The 13,587-nt window shown below is 53.1% G+C and overlaps 1 protein-coding gene across 2 annotated transcripts in view; it reads right to left on the bottom strand.

Moving 5' to 3' along the window:
- efna2a (ephrin-A2a) overlaps positions 1–13,233 on the bottom strand; it is a 49,701-nt gene extending 36,468 nt beyond the window's left edge. The window contains exon 1 of one of the 2 annotated variants that reach the window (XM_057011756.1): positions 12,260–13,233. In XM_057011756.1, the coding sequence (XP_056867736.1) occupies positions 12,260–12,399 (140 nt within the window). In that variant the 5' untranslated portion in view covers positions 12,400–13,233. The remainder of the gene's footprint in view (positions 1–12,259) is intronic. The other variant, XM_057011757.1, reaches the window with a different exon arrangement.
- Between the last annotated feature and the right edge of the window lie 354 nt (positions 13,234–13,587).

A 13,587-nucleotide genomic window follows, 5' to 3' on the forward strand; every position in this document is an offset into this window, starting at 1 on the left:
TTCTACTGTGGTCCACAACTATACGTGTTCGTACTCCTCAGGTGCATTTGACCACTTTTGGAGCAGGAGAGGCCTAATTAGTTGGAACTTAGTTGTAGCTTCTCTGATGCTCACAAACAGAAAAAGGCGAAGAAGAAGGTCTGATTTCACCGACCTGGATCCTTTAATGTGTTTACAATTATTCAAAGTGTCCCAGTATTTTTAGGTCATGATGGTATTACTTTAAATACACTCCACGGCACAGTGAACATCTCTCCTTCTCCTTCTCCTCCATCCGTTTCCCTCCTTCCTTCCACCACACTTATTCCCCCTCTCTCCCCCGTTTCCTGCGGCTCCCTCCCTCCCTCCCTCCCTCGCCCCACAGGGAATGAGTGAGTGCACGGTTGAGTGGAGAAGAGAGGTGGGTCTCGCCCTCCCAAATTCTATTTCAGAGGAACACGAGCTCAGAGGAGCTCGCCTGCCTCCGAAGAGCCGACGCCGCTCGGCTTTTACAGCCCCGAGAGCGCCGCACGGAGACGGAGGAAAGAAAACAGACGTCAACATCCAACATTCTGCCCCCTGCTCGCCTCTTTTACCCCTGAGCCGCAAAGCTGAACATATAGAGAAGTCAGGCGAGGCAGCGTTCCCACACCTATACATGATTTATACCGACATGATGACAAACGGGGCAAAAATCGCACACAAACACACACAAACACACACTTCCCTCCATTTAACTCCTCTGTGACGTCCCTCTCTCCCACACACACACACACGCACGCACACACACACATGCTGGCAGAGCTAATATGAATTATACATCCACCCTGTCTCTATGCATTAGATGCTAAAAAGGGGAGATGGAGGGAGAGAGAGATGGAGGGAGAGAAAGAGAGATGGAGGGAGAGAGAGAGATGGAGGGAGGAGAAGAGAGATGGAGGGAGAGAGAGAGATGGAGGGAGAGAGAGAGATGGAGGGAGGGAGGAGGAAGAGAGATGGCAGCGATAGGAGAAGGTGATAACATGTTGATAACATGACCATCTCAGTGGCATCAGGACAAACACTTGCAGGCTGTTCTGTGTGTGTTTGTGTGTGTGTGTGTGTGTGTGTGTGTGCGTGTGCGTGCGTGTGTGTTGCACAGGTCCACAGCTGGATGCAGGAATTGCCTTCAGCGTCTCTCAGTTGCGGCGACGCTCATTGGTTCACAGTTCAAAGAGCTCTTTCCTCTGCAGATGGGGGGGTGCAGGGAGACAGAAATGCACGCGCGCACGCACGCCGGCGCGTGTGCGCGCGTGCCCCGAAACGTGGTTCATTTGATTTGATTTTTTTTTCTTTTTTTTAAGTTCCCAAACAGCCGACCTCGGCTCCGATTTGCCTGTTTGGTGGATGTAATGGCTGCGGTGCTCGGCTCGTTTGCTTCAGGGGAGTAAGAGAGCTGCCCGCTCTTTTTCTTGTTTTTCTTTTCTTTTTCTTTTTTTCTGCAGGAGATGCCGACCAAATTGTCAGCGGCGAAAATGCACGGAGGACTCTGTGCCTGTCACCGCTGTCAGGGGGAAACTCTGCATATCTCTCCAAAGGGCGAACGTCACGGAAATAAAAATAAAGCGAGGTGCTTCCTGGCAGGGAGCGGTCCTGTCTCACTCGCTCTCAGGGACTGATTTGATTGTTTTGCCGGATTGATCGGCTTCTTTTTTAATCAGGTCTGTGTTTAATCACCAGAGTCACTCCCAGAAGATATGACATTTATAAAGATTGCAGCTACGGTCGCTAAGCTTTAGCAAACGTGTGGAAAATAGATCTTTATGTCATTTTCCTTGTTTGTGTGCGTGAGTTGGGATTGTTGTGCGCGTCCTGCGTCCATGCTGCAGCTGTGGGCCTAGTCCGACCTTTTTTGGGTTATTTCACCGGCAACTTCTCAAGGTTCCTCCAAAGACTTTGGTATATTCCACCAACTTCACTGAGAAATCAGACAGGAAGTTCCACCAGGAACCAATGTATGGTTTGAAGCTCTCATGGAGAACCCCGAGGGAGCTCCGGGGTTAAATCTGGACCCACATCTCATGATTGCACCCGTTTGGTCTCCTCCTCAAAGAGGGCGCTTCATTAGTAACTGATTATTAGAACTGAGCAGTAATTCCTCCACTGCAAAGGGGACTAATTAGCAGCAGCCGGAGCCATAACGAAGACTCCCCGCGTCTTCTTCTGTGTGGTCATCAACTCCGTAGCTCTAAATGTAAGAATAAAACATTGGTGTCATGTTGCCGGTGCGGCAGCATCCATAATGCATGTGCACCTGTGTGGGATGGAGGAAAGGTTCCTGCCTACTGAAGCAAACACTCTGATCAATAAATCAGCAGCCATGATGGGATCTGCATGCGTCTGCGGCACGAACGCAGCTGCGAGGAAGCGGCGAGAATGGCGACGTTTTACCACCAGGAGTGTTCCATCAGAGGCCCAAACGGACCCTCATTGTGGTTTAAAGCAGGAACTTTCCTCCTCATCACATCTGGTCCCAGGTGGGATCCCTAAGCTCCTCCATGGCTGCCTGCCGAGAGAGCCAAACGCGCTTCTTAAAGAGGAAGGATCTGATCTCCGGCTCCTGCTCGGAGCCATTTGACCTCCATTATTCCAGAAAATTCCCCCAGTAGGCTTCAGGGCTGGTCTATCAGCGCCACGCCAGAGTTCCGGACACCTCGGCGGAGGAATAGTCTGGCTGCAGGCGGACATCTGCAGCCAAGAACCAAACAATAAGGTCACCAACAACAGGAGGCTGCATCTGACCTGCAGCATCTTCCTCATTACTGAGGCAGAGCTGCCGTCGCTCCTCTGGAAGCAGGTTTAGGACCCGGCAACAGCAGCCGGCGCCGCGGTAACAGAGATCCTCGCTTTCTCTTCACACACAATGGAGGATGTTTAGATTTATGGTCCTGTCGCCACAGAAAGTTCACACCATTTAGCAGCTTTCTTCTGGCAAACCCCCCCATCCCTGTTTAGGTGTGTTAGGCCTCCATTAGAACCAGCGCAGGGGCTGATTAGTGCTGCACGGGCAGCTTTTGATGCAGTTCGCAGGGGATTTTTAATCATTTTCATCGGAGAAGCTGTTTCTGTGGCAAGTGAGGCGGCTCCTCAGAGAACCCGGCTGGATCGTGGCCCTCGAGGACCGGGTCTGGACACCCCTGCCTTAAATTCTCCATTGATTTGGTGCCATTTCTTGGCGATAACACTGAGATCTGTCCTCAACCTTCTCCAAGTACAAATATGTCCATTCCAGGCTCCAGTAGACACACGGAGGAGCGGCGCTGAAGCCCCCTGCTGGTTCCCACGGCCACCACTGGCTCCTCTGGCTCCGCAGAGTCTCTTTTATTTCCAAATGAACCTCCACCCACCGCTCGCTGAACTGATGACAATTAAAGCCGGCGTCTCCTGCCGGTGTTTTTATGACGCGTGGGATTCGACCCGAGCACCTGCAGCAGCACTTCAGAGGGGGAGGTTAATTTCGCCGGAGTGAAGCTGTTGACATTATTGCTGCGAGGTTGCAGTGGAGCCTTAGCGAGCATGCTAACGACCCACGTCGGGACACGCGGCGTCCTCTCGGCAGCTCTGCGGCGGCTTTTTCCATCTCTGGACGTCTCACGTGGGACAAAACGCACAAATGGACCGGCGCACGATCCTGCAGGCACGGCCATGTTCTATAGAGCTGCACTGACACGCTGGATGTGCACGACATCTGACCAGCGCTTAATCTGCCCCCCACCTCTGGGAATCCTCCTCCCCCCCGTCAATAATACATCAATGCAACAGCCAAGAATGTTCCCGATCACAGGGTGACGCGATCGACTTGAGGAGGCAGGTGGGCAGGTGTTCACCCGAGTCCGAGGGATCAAAGGTCATTTTGGAGAGGAGAGAGAAGAAGAGGAGGAGGAGGAGGAGGAGGTGGGAACTCCTCTGTTATTCCTAAGTGCTAATGGGTTTAATGAGATCTCTGGAGCCGCCACAGAAGGGAGACGAACTGGGAGCAAACAGGCGGAATAAGAGATGGAATGACGTAGATATGAGGAACAATCACACACACACACACACACCACACACACACACACACCACACACACACACACACACACACACACTGATCTCAGAGTTGTGCAGACGCTGCAGCTGGTTGCGTTTGGTTGACCCACTTCAGATAAACAGAACATCAGCGGCGCTCTCCTCCTCAGCGGCCACTCGGGGCCGCGCACACGCACGCCACCCGCGCGCTGCCGCGGGTCTCCGGGCTCTGAGCTGGAGGAAGTCAGCGAGGGCGTTTGAAGTGTGTTTGATCAAACACAGAGTATGCAGCACCAACACCGGTGCCACATCCGGCGCTCCTCACCGCACCCACAGACACTCACGCACCTCCTGTCCATATTCCCCTTTACATCACTCCGCTTTCCATCCCGCCTCGTCCTCCCGGCAGCACGTCTCTTTGTAATCTGGGATGGCTCCCAAACATTTGGTTTGTGACGGGCACATTAGCGTTAGCATACGTGGCCCAGAGCCTCCACTAATGGACCTGTCCCCCCCTCAAATTCCTCATCAGACAAAGCTTTGAGCAACTTAGCTCAATCATAAACACCTGCTCCTTCCTCTCATTCATCATGGATGGGGGTGGGGTGGGGGGGCGCCTTTGATTAGGCTCTTCAAACCAAGACGCTAACACCTTCGCGTGTCACGCAAACATTGCACGGGGGGGAAACTCCAGCAGGCCGGACACAATGGAAGACATAATCTTCCTCCTCTCCCCGACACTGGAGCTGACACCCCTGAGGACGGATTCTCATCAGAAGAATCGCCTCATTTTCCATTTCCCTTTTTTTCCCCCATTGGAGGGGGGCCAGAGTAATCATTTCCCCGCATCTCTTCATCCTCCCTCTTCCTTCATTTCGCATGAGATGAGAGAAGAAGAATCTTAATGGAGTGCTCTGCAATTCCCCCATCAGAAGCATTCTTGAGTAAAAGAGGGTGAGGGTTGTCGTGGGGGGGGGGGGGGGGGGACGGCAATTGGCGTCGGCTCATCAGAGTCCTTTCAGAGCCGCCTCACAACCCTCTTTATCATCATCCCTCTGTTTCCTGTGTTTTTGTAGGTGCGTGAGCAAAACTGGGGAATCGAACCCCGGAGCTTCTGTGTTACACCAAAAACACCTTTAATCAAATCCAAACTTCATCGGCTGCGTGCGTTTGGGTGAGCGTTCATCAGCCGGCGTCGGAATCGCCGCCGTTGGCATTACGGCAATCAGCGGCAGCCTCCTGCTCCTCATCAGAACCTTAATCACCGTCACCGTGTTTCCCCTTCTGTCATTATCCTCATCTTCATCATCGCCATAAACACCATTAGCATCGTCTCCACAATCAATTCTGATTCTATTTGCGTAAATAAAATGCCAATTATCTTTGTTTCCACTCGACTGGCCCGGCGCTACACGCCGCCGCCGCGCTCTTTTGTCCCCGACGGCGTCCTCAGCAACGTCAGGTGAACCGTCACATGAGCGGACGGGCTCCAACGCCGCGCTGCTTAATTTACGAGCTCGCTGCGTCTGAACTGAGATGGAAGATGTTCCTCCATCCAGAACCGTGGCTGAACGTGACAGATTAAAGGTCCATCATCAGCTCTAACGCCGCGGCTGTCGTCCTCACCCCGTGTTCATCATCGCCGGTGCCGCCGCTTTCATCACGCCACAATCACCCATATCACCTCCCCTCATCCTCTTAGAGGCCGGTTTTCCAATATGAAACCCGGCAGCGGCTCTTTAAATGAGCTCCGGATTAGGCCGGAGGTGAGGATTATTCCACAGGCAGGTCAGAGGGAGAATCACACCCCAAACCTCCGGGAGGGCCCAGCCAGTCAGCAGCAGGTTCAAGATGGCCGCAACATCTGTTGGTTCAGCCTATTATAGCTTATTAGCACTGCCCCCCCCCTCGCTCCGTCAGCCGGGGTATCAGGGCATCCGTGGCTGGATGCCCTGGATTAGCCCGCTCCTCCTTGTCTGATGGGTTACAATGCAAATGATTCGCCCATTTCTCCTTTTGTTTTAATTTCTCCACTTCGACTGTTTCAAATTCTTCCGGGAACCCGTTTTTGTCCTCTCCGCCGTTCTTTTGGACGAGGATGAGACGCTGGTTTGCATCGCCGCTACACACACCGGCACAAACACACACTTTGCAGGAAGCAAAGCCAAGACTTTTGTGATGCTACTGAAAAGGAGGAAAATAACGCCGTTCATAAACGCTCCGGCACGTTTAATCGCGCAGATTAAGAGCGTGAAAGTTAACGGGGTCGACTTTTGTGAATTTAGTGTCAGCTGGAAGTCACTTTCTCGTTCCCAAAAAAGGCCCCGTCAGCGGTGCACGTGCTAAAGACCAGTTAGCATCAGCCCGGCTACCATGTAGCTAAGAAGCTTCCATTAACTGATCGCAGCAACTCTTCAAACCCGCAGGAACAACGTGCGTCCGGTTGATATCGTTAGCGTTAGCGCTTCTGCGCCTCGGTTTTTTCTGCCCCACAAACTCAGCCGCGTCTCTGTCCTTGTATTTGTCGGCGCCGCGTCCTTCGCCCTCTTCCTTCTAATCCTCCTCGCTGATCTGTGTTTCCCTTTCACATGTTTTCTTTCTTCCTTCTCACCGGGGACGGTCCGAGCGACTTCCAGACAGCGGAGCTGCTGTTATTATCTGTCTCCAGCTGCTCCGTAGGAACGCCGAATCGCCAGATCCTCCCATCAGAGCGCCGCGCGGACGTAACTGAAAGAATCCCATTCTCTCGCACAATCGGCACGACCAGCCGGGACCCGAGGAGACGAGCAGAATCGACATGGAGCCGGAATGACAATGACCATTGTTGGCCACGCTGTGACTCCAGTCTGGCAGCGTTCATATTCTCGGCCTGCATCTCTAAAATTTCTTCCTTTATTCATGCTTTCATGCTTTGATCCCGTCCGCTGGCTCTTTTCTCTTCTTAAAAGTCCCACTCGACTCTTTTTTATCTCCCAGCTTCTCTCTCTTCATTAAAACAACAAGTCCAGCGGGGTGGGGGGGGTGTTTCTCCCCCAGGGTTGTTTCGGAACACTTACATCATCGGCGCTGTGGTCATTACCGTCAACGCATCTCGTTATCGGATGGAGGCAGCGCGAGCGGCATCACACCTCCACTCATCTTTTTACTCTGCGGGGGGAGGAATTTTTGACCGCAAAACTTCTCTGCAAATAGAATCATCTCTCAGACGAGGATTACGCTTCCATGGCAGCACCTTAATAACAGCATAAAATCCCTAATTCTATAGGGAATACATTCCTGCCAGGAGGAAACAGAACCTGCACGCCGCAGATATTTCTCAATCCGACTTAGCTGCGTGCTGCTAATTGTCGACGCGCGGCGGGATGCTAGCGCAGCGGCCTGGGTTGCCCCCGCGTTTTCGCTCCGACTTTCAGTTCAGGTCTGGAATGCACTCGGAAATATACAATCGCAAAATAAAACTGTGAAGCGGCTTTGTTTAGCCCCCCCCCCCTTAGACATCAGCTGACTGACAGCAACCGCGATAAGGAAACGCTAGACAACAACAACAACAACGAGGAGATAAAACCAAATCTTGATTTCATTAGCAAACGAATGAGTCGGTTGATTTAAAAGAGGAGCGACTTTCAATAAAAGCCAATTAAAGGCGACTCCATCTGGTGTTTGTGCTCAGTAAATGATTATCAGGGTTCCTTTAACAGAAAAGATCCATCCACACCCACATTGGGTCAGAGGTCAAGATATTCATCATTTCAGTGCAAAAACACACAGGAAGGAGCAGATCGACCTGGGTTAACGGTAATTAGTTTCATGATTTGGATGTTCAACCTAAATGTGCTTTTAGCTTTTAAAAATGTCTTTAAAATGCTTCAACAACACAACGGAAACTCCGAACGGGTCTGAATCCGCTGCACATTTCACGCGGCCGCCGTCGCCCAATTACGTTCCAGTGCGCGTGGATGGGAACGTGCACGTGGGAACAGAACTGACGCACTCGAGCGGGCTCAGGAAATCCGCGAGAGGACGTGAAGCCCATCCATATGGAAACCAAATCTGCCTTGAAGAGCTCGTGTGGACGGGGACGCGCACGCCGCTGCCGCGTCGGTCCTGGTTGGCGGCTCCCGGCGAGATTACACAAAAGCCGCTCAAGTTCCGGCGCCACTTTGCTCGGCCTCGTGCTCGTTGCTCAGCACAACTGCTCCCTCAAAATTCCTCCAGCCGATCACGTCAAATCTGTTGCTAATTCAGATCAGCTGCAGCCGGATGGGCGCTCCTGCAGAGTCGGGCGGAATCGTCCCTAATACCCACGCTTTAATTACTCCGGATCGTCTTTAGCTGAACGTGAGGGGCTCCGGATTCCTCCGGATGACTCATGAGGCGGCGTTCTCAGCCGCAGCCACGCTGACATTTCCCACAGAGGCGGGACGCCGGCCAATCATGTAGGTCACAGCAAGAACCAGTAACCTGATGCAGCGCGGCTTCATGTTTGTGTACGGAGAGAGGCAGCCCAGGGCGGGGGGGGGGGGTGCTAAATGCATCCCAGTGGGATGAAGGAGGGGGGGGGTGATACAGAAGAGATGAGAGAGAGGGGAAGATAAGAGCTTGATAGAGAGAAACAAAGGCAGCGAGGAAGAAAGGGAAAGAGGGGAGATGGATTTAACCCAGGGGCAGCTTTGAGTCTCACACACTGGCAGTAATGGGGGGGGGGGGGGGGGTGATGGTGGGGGGTGGGATGGGGGGGGTGGGGGGGGGTGGATGCAGATCTGTGTGGCTCCAGGAAGCGCAGTGATGACGTGAGCAGGTGCAGCTTCCACTCCTTCACCTGTTGCAGATCATCGTTGTGCAGCCGGATTTTTGCGCCCTGGGAGGGACCCTGGGACCACCGGGCGCACTCGAAGCGAGGCTACACAGGGGCGTGCGGTGCGCGCACGTGACTCCCAGAGGAGCGCACGTCCCAGAGATCGCATGTCGCCAACCATCGGCTGCTACGGCTGACAGGGAGTTCCTCAAAGACGCAGAGGTGAAGAGAGAGGAGGAACAAAGAGGAGGAGGAGGAGGAAGAAGCCTTTTGAAGGATAAACCACAGGATTAGATAAGGTGCCCCTTCTGGACCACTGAGCCACTCTGTGTGTGTGTGTGTGTGTGTTGTGGTGTGTGTGAGAGAGACAGAGGAGAGAAGAGAGAGAGAGAGAGGAGAGAGAGGAGAGACAGAGAGAGAGAGAGAGCGCCCGGTTGGTCTGAGCACATTAGCTGCTCGGGGTGAACAAAGACCCTCACCTGCAATGGAGGTGGGGGGGGGGGGGGTCAGTCTAAGAGAAACGGTGAAAACGGGAGTTTTGTGTGAATAGAAGCGCCCCTGACTGTGAAGGAATATGAATGTGAGCATGTGTCCCGTATCTGGAGAGAGGCAGAGAGAGAGAAAATAGAAAATCTGAGTCTGCCTAACCTATTCAATAGGCAGCCATTCATCTCTCTATGTGATTGTGTGTGTGCATTTGTGACCTAAATCTAGCTTGTGTGTGTGTGTGTGTGTGTGTGTGTGTGTGAGTGTATTCCTTCACGCGTGTCGTGTAAATCCTTTTATGTGGCTCTGGGAGATTTCTAGCTCCTTTTCTCGCGTTGTGACGACGTGTGTGATGATACTTTGTTACAGTGCAGCACGACATGTCTCAGGACAGACTGCACGACGTGCACGTGTGCATACGCCTCTGTGTGTGTGTGTGTGTGTGTGTGTGTGTGTGTGTGTGTGTGTGTGTGTGTGTGTGTGTGAAAATGTCCGGAAGTGCTTGAATTGGATTATCTCACACATTTTCTATTATCCAGCGGGACCTTGGAGGAGATCCTCCTGCCAGGAGCCGGAGCTCAGGATATTTAAGGTTTGCTCAACTGTGACACGCCTCGAAACTGAAGCTGAAGCATTTTTTTTTTTATTGTTTCACTTTTATTTATTTGGAGAAAGGAGGGGACGTCCCAGCTCCTGCTATTCTAGTCACACAGAAGCCTAAAGACAGGAAAAACAAGGATAAACTCATCCTGCTTCAACATATCCCCGTTAAAACCAGCATCTGTGATCTTCACTCCAACCTGCGCGGCATCTCGGAAGCATCGGTGCGTCCTGATGGCTCGACGAGAGCCGCGCTCCTGATGCTCTGCCATCAATCACACAGCTGCTCCTTTCTGAGCCGGCTGCAACATTTGGCTGCGTTAATCCTGCACCGTCCCCAAAGCATCTCATCAGCATCGACATCACCACCCAGCGGTGATAATTAGTGACCTTCCTCAGGCGTGACGCCACCAGGACACGGGCGCGGTTCAGTCACACAGCAGGTGGAGTTCAGACCTGGGAAATCAGCAGCAGCAGGTCCCATCGGCCACGCTTCCATCACATCACTTCCTGGTTCTCTGGGACATGTGACTAAAGGAGCCAATCAGAACCGCGTATCCGGTTTTCTGTATTACTTCAGGAAGTAGTGGATCTCCTCAAAAACCCTAAAGTAATCTATTTAATGGTGTGACTTTAAGATCCAGTTTCCAATGACATTTTGGCCAAATACTCCATTTTTCACACCATTACACAACTTTACAGCAAATCGAGTCAGTACAGTCATAACTATGAATACTGATGAATAAACCAGAGGAATGCACTTTACAGCCGCTGCACTTGTTTTTACAGCCTTAGATTTCACCTGAAAACTGTCCAAATCCCATAAACTCTGACAGGGAACAGTGGTTTAGATTAAAGCACAGGGGTTGATCTCAGCTGAGGGTCCTCCCGGACGCAGCCGAACACGAACAAAAATGGAACAGTGCACGCAGCGAGACGGTGCCGGGGTGGAATGGGGGGAACCGATCTCGCCGGGGCTCCGGAGCCAAGATTCACTGCTTTAGTGACAATGCATTTTTGATGGGCCCCCTTTCTGCTTCAGCTTCTCTGTACGACCCTGACGGAATAACAGCGCCCCCAGCAACCTTCCATGTAGTTCAAATTTATCCTATGACTTCTGCATTGAGTGAGGGATCGTGTGTGTGTGTGTGTGTGTGTGTGTGTGTGTGTGTGTGTGTCTGTACGTGTGGTGAGAATGACAGAGAAAGACAGCAAGAAAGGGATAAAATGTTCCCCCCTGCCTGTTAAATATTTGAGGAGTCTTATGTGAAAAAGTGATGCAGTCAGTGGCTGTGTGTGTGTGGTGTGTGGTGTGTGTGTGTGTGTGTGTGTGATGCAGAGAGAGACAAGCTTGTTAGTTAGGACTAATTCAACCGTGAGTGAATAAGAGGGAGCACGTTCACTGTTTATTTATCTACCTGAGAGAGAGAGAGGGTGAGAGACAGAGAGGGAGGGAGGGAGGAGAGGGAGGAGAGAGGAGGGTGAGAGAAGAGAGAGGGAGGGAGGGAGAGAGAGAGGGTGAGAGACAGAGGAGGGAGGGAGGGAGAGACAGAGGGTGAGAGACAGAGAGGGAGGGAGGGAGAGAGAGAGGGTGAGAGACAGAGAGGGGATGGGAGAGGGAGAGAGAGAGGGTGAGAGACAGAGTGAGAGGGAGGGAGAGAGAGGACGAGATGCGGGTGAGAGACAGAGAGGGAGGGAGGGAGAGAGAGAGGGAGGGAGAGAGAGAGAGGTGTGAGAGACCGAGAGAGAGGGAGGGAGAGAGAGAGGGTGAGAGAGAGACGAGGGAGAGAGAGTAGAGAAATAGGGAGGGAGACAGAGAGAGGGGGGGGTGAGGGAGACAAGTTGTCACAAGCTATTAGATGGACAGGTCCAGTGCACTCTCCCCCATGTCAATGAGTAGAGAGAGGAGAGAGAATGTGTGTGTGTGTGTGTGTGGTGTGTGTGTGTGTGTGTGTGTGTGCGTGGTGTGTGTGTGTGTGTGTGTGTGTGTGTGTGTGTGACAGAGAGAGGGAGAGAGAGTTTTTACATGTGTGGAGTTCTAATTTGGTGGAATTCCACTCAATTCACTGATTCAATTCAGGGGGAGAGTACAGTTTGAGGTGGCAAAGACAGAGGCGGAGACCAGCGCGCGTCCGCTCGCGTGCGCGTTAAACTTCTGCGCGTCGGTCAAAATCGGCAGCAGGTTGCGCCTGTAACCACAGAGGCAACGCATCCCGCGTGCGTGCATGCACAATGGGGTCAAATCAGTTAAGGGCGATGCTGTGGAGTTGCTCCTCTTTACATGCCCGACGCATCAGATACACACGCCGCTCGCGCGCGCGCACGCGCAGGGCTTGAGTTCGCAGAAACTCACTTGGGGTTGGAGCTGTTCCAGTAGACCGCGTGCCTGTCAAAGATGATCTTCTCCTCCGCCCACACAGACACCCAGGACAGGATGGTCAGCAGCACCACCTCCGCCACGCACTTCTGTCCGAGCTGGCACATCATAGACATCCAGGTGAATCCGCGCTCTCTCTCTCACACACACACACGCACGCACGCGCGCACGCTGCACTCAGACTTTCACTGTGCTGCCGCCGCTGCAGAAATCCTCCCGAGGTCGTTAATGTCCGTCTGCGCGTCGTTGGCTAAATGAGCTCGGAGGTTCATGGATCTTTAGCTGGTCTTGGTTCGAGTTCCGGTGACGACCCACCCCCCTCGAGGCTGTTTCAGGTCATGCTGATCGCCTGATAATCACTTTCGAAGTTGAGCAGTGGCGGTCGGGAGAGCGGCGGGGCGCATTTACGAGCGCGTCGTCGGCGGGAGGCTGCGTCTTCTGTGCGCGATTCCAAACTTTTCTCCCATTACGCGCAGACGGACGCGCAGCCTGGACAAGATTATCCTCTCCGTCAAATAAGAAACCACTCCAGCATTCACCACAGGTGCGGGACTGGAAACGCAGCCTTGCACATCAGACGCACGACGACAACAGCGTCAAAAGCGGCCGTCATATTTGTTTGCCCACATTTGCGCTGGCGCACTCTTCGCTCCGCTCTCCGTGCGCTGCGCCTCTTCTATCATCGCGGATGGGGAAAAAATACATCCACCACAAGCACGACCTCCTCCTTGGTGCGTTCAGTTGAAAGTTATCACGCAGCCAGACTGGAGCATCCCCTTCCCCGCGTCTCAACTTCTCCCCGCGGCCGATGGAGCCGATCTCCGCTGATCCCGTGCGCTCTGGGTTCTCCGTGCGAGGAGCCGCCGCCGACAGCAGCCTGAGCCGTGCAAACAGCCCGCCTGTGGTGGCAACAGCGCTCACCGGCGATCTGATTCGGTCTAAGTTACCCCCCCTTCCTCGACCCCTCCCTCCCGCTTGCCTCTTTCTCTTCCCACCACGCGTTTTCTCTCTGCGCGGGCGGGGCCTGTGGCCGTGCCGTGCCTCGCACCCTCCGGGGACTCGCTGACTGACTCACTGCGGAATAGAGGGAAGCTCCAACTCGCGCAAAGACTGAAAGTTTTTATTCTCTCTCTCTTTTCACCCTCGGGTTCAAACGGAGACACAGAAAATCTGTAATTATTTATTAGAGCGTCGTGTCTGAGACACCCGCACACCCCGACTCAAGCGCCGGTGTCGCTGATCGCGGGGAGGGGGGCACTTCGGGGTTCCACTGACTCGGCACTGACCCTCACTGCAACCGAAAA

The sequence above is a fragment of the Takifugu flavidus genome, chromosome 16 (genome assembly GCF_003711565.1).
Source record: "Takifugu flavidus isolate HTHZ2018 chromosome 16, ASM371156v2, whole genome shotgun sequence".
Taxonomy (NCBI): domain Eukaryota; kingdom Metazoa; phylum Chordata; class Actinopteri; order Tetraodontiformes; family Tetraodontidae; genus Takifugu; species Takifugu flavidus.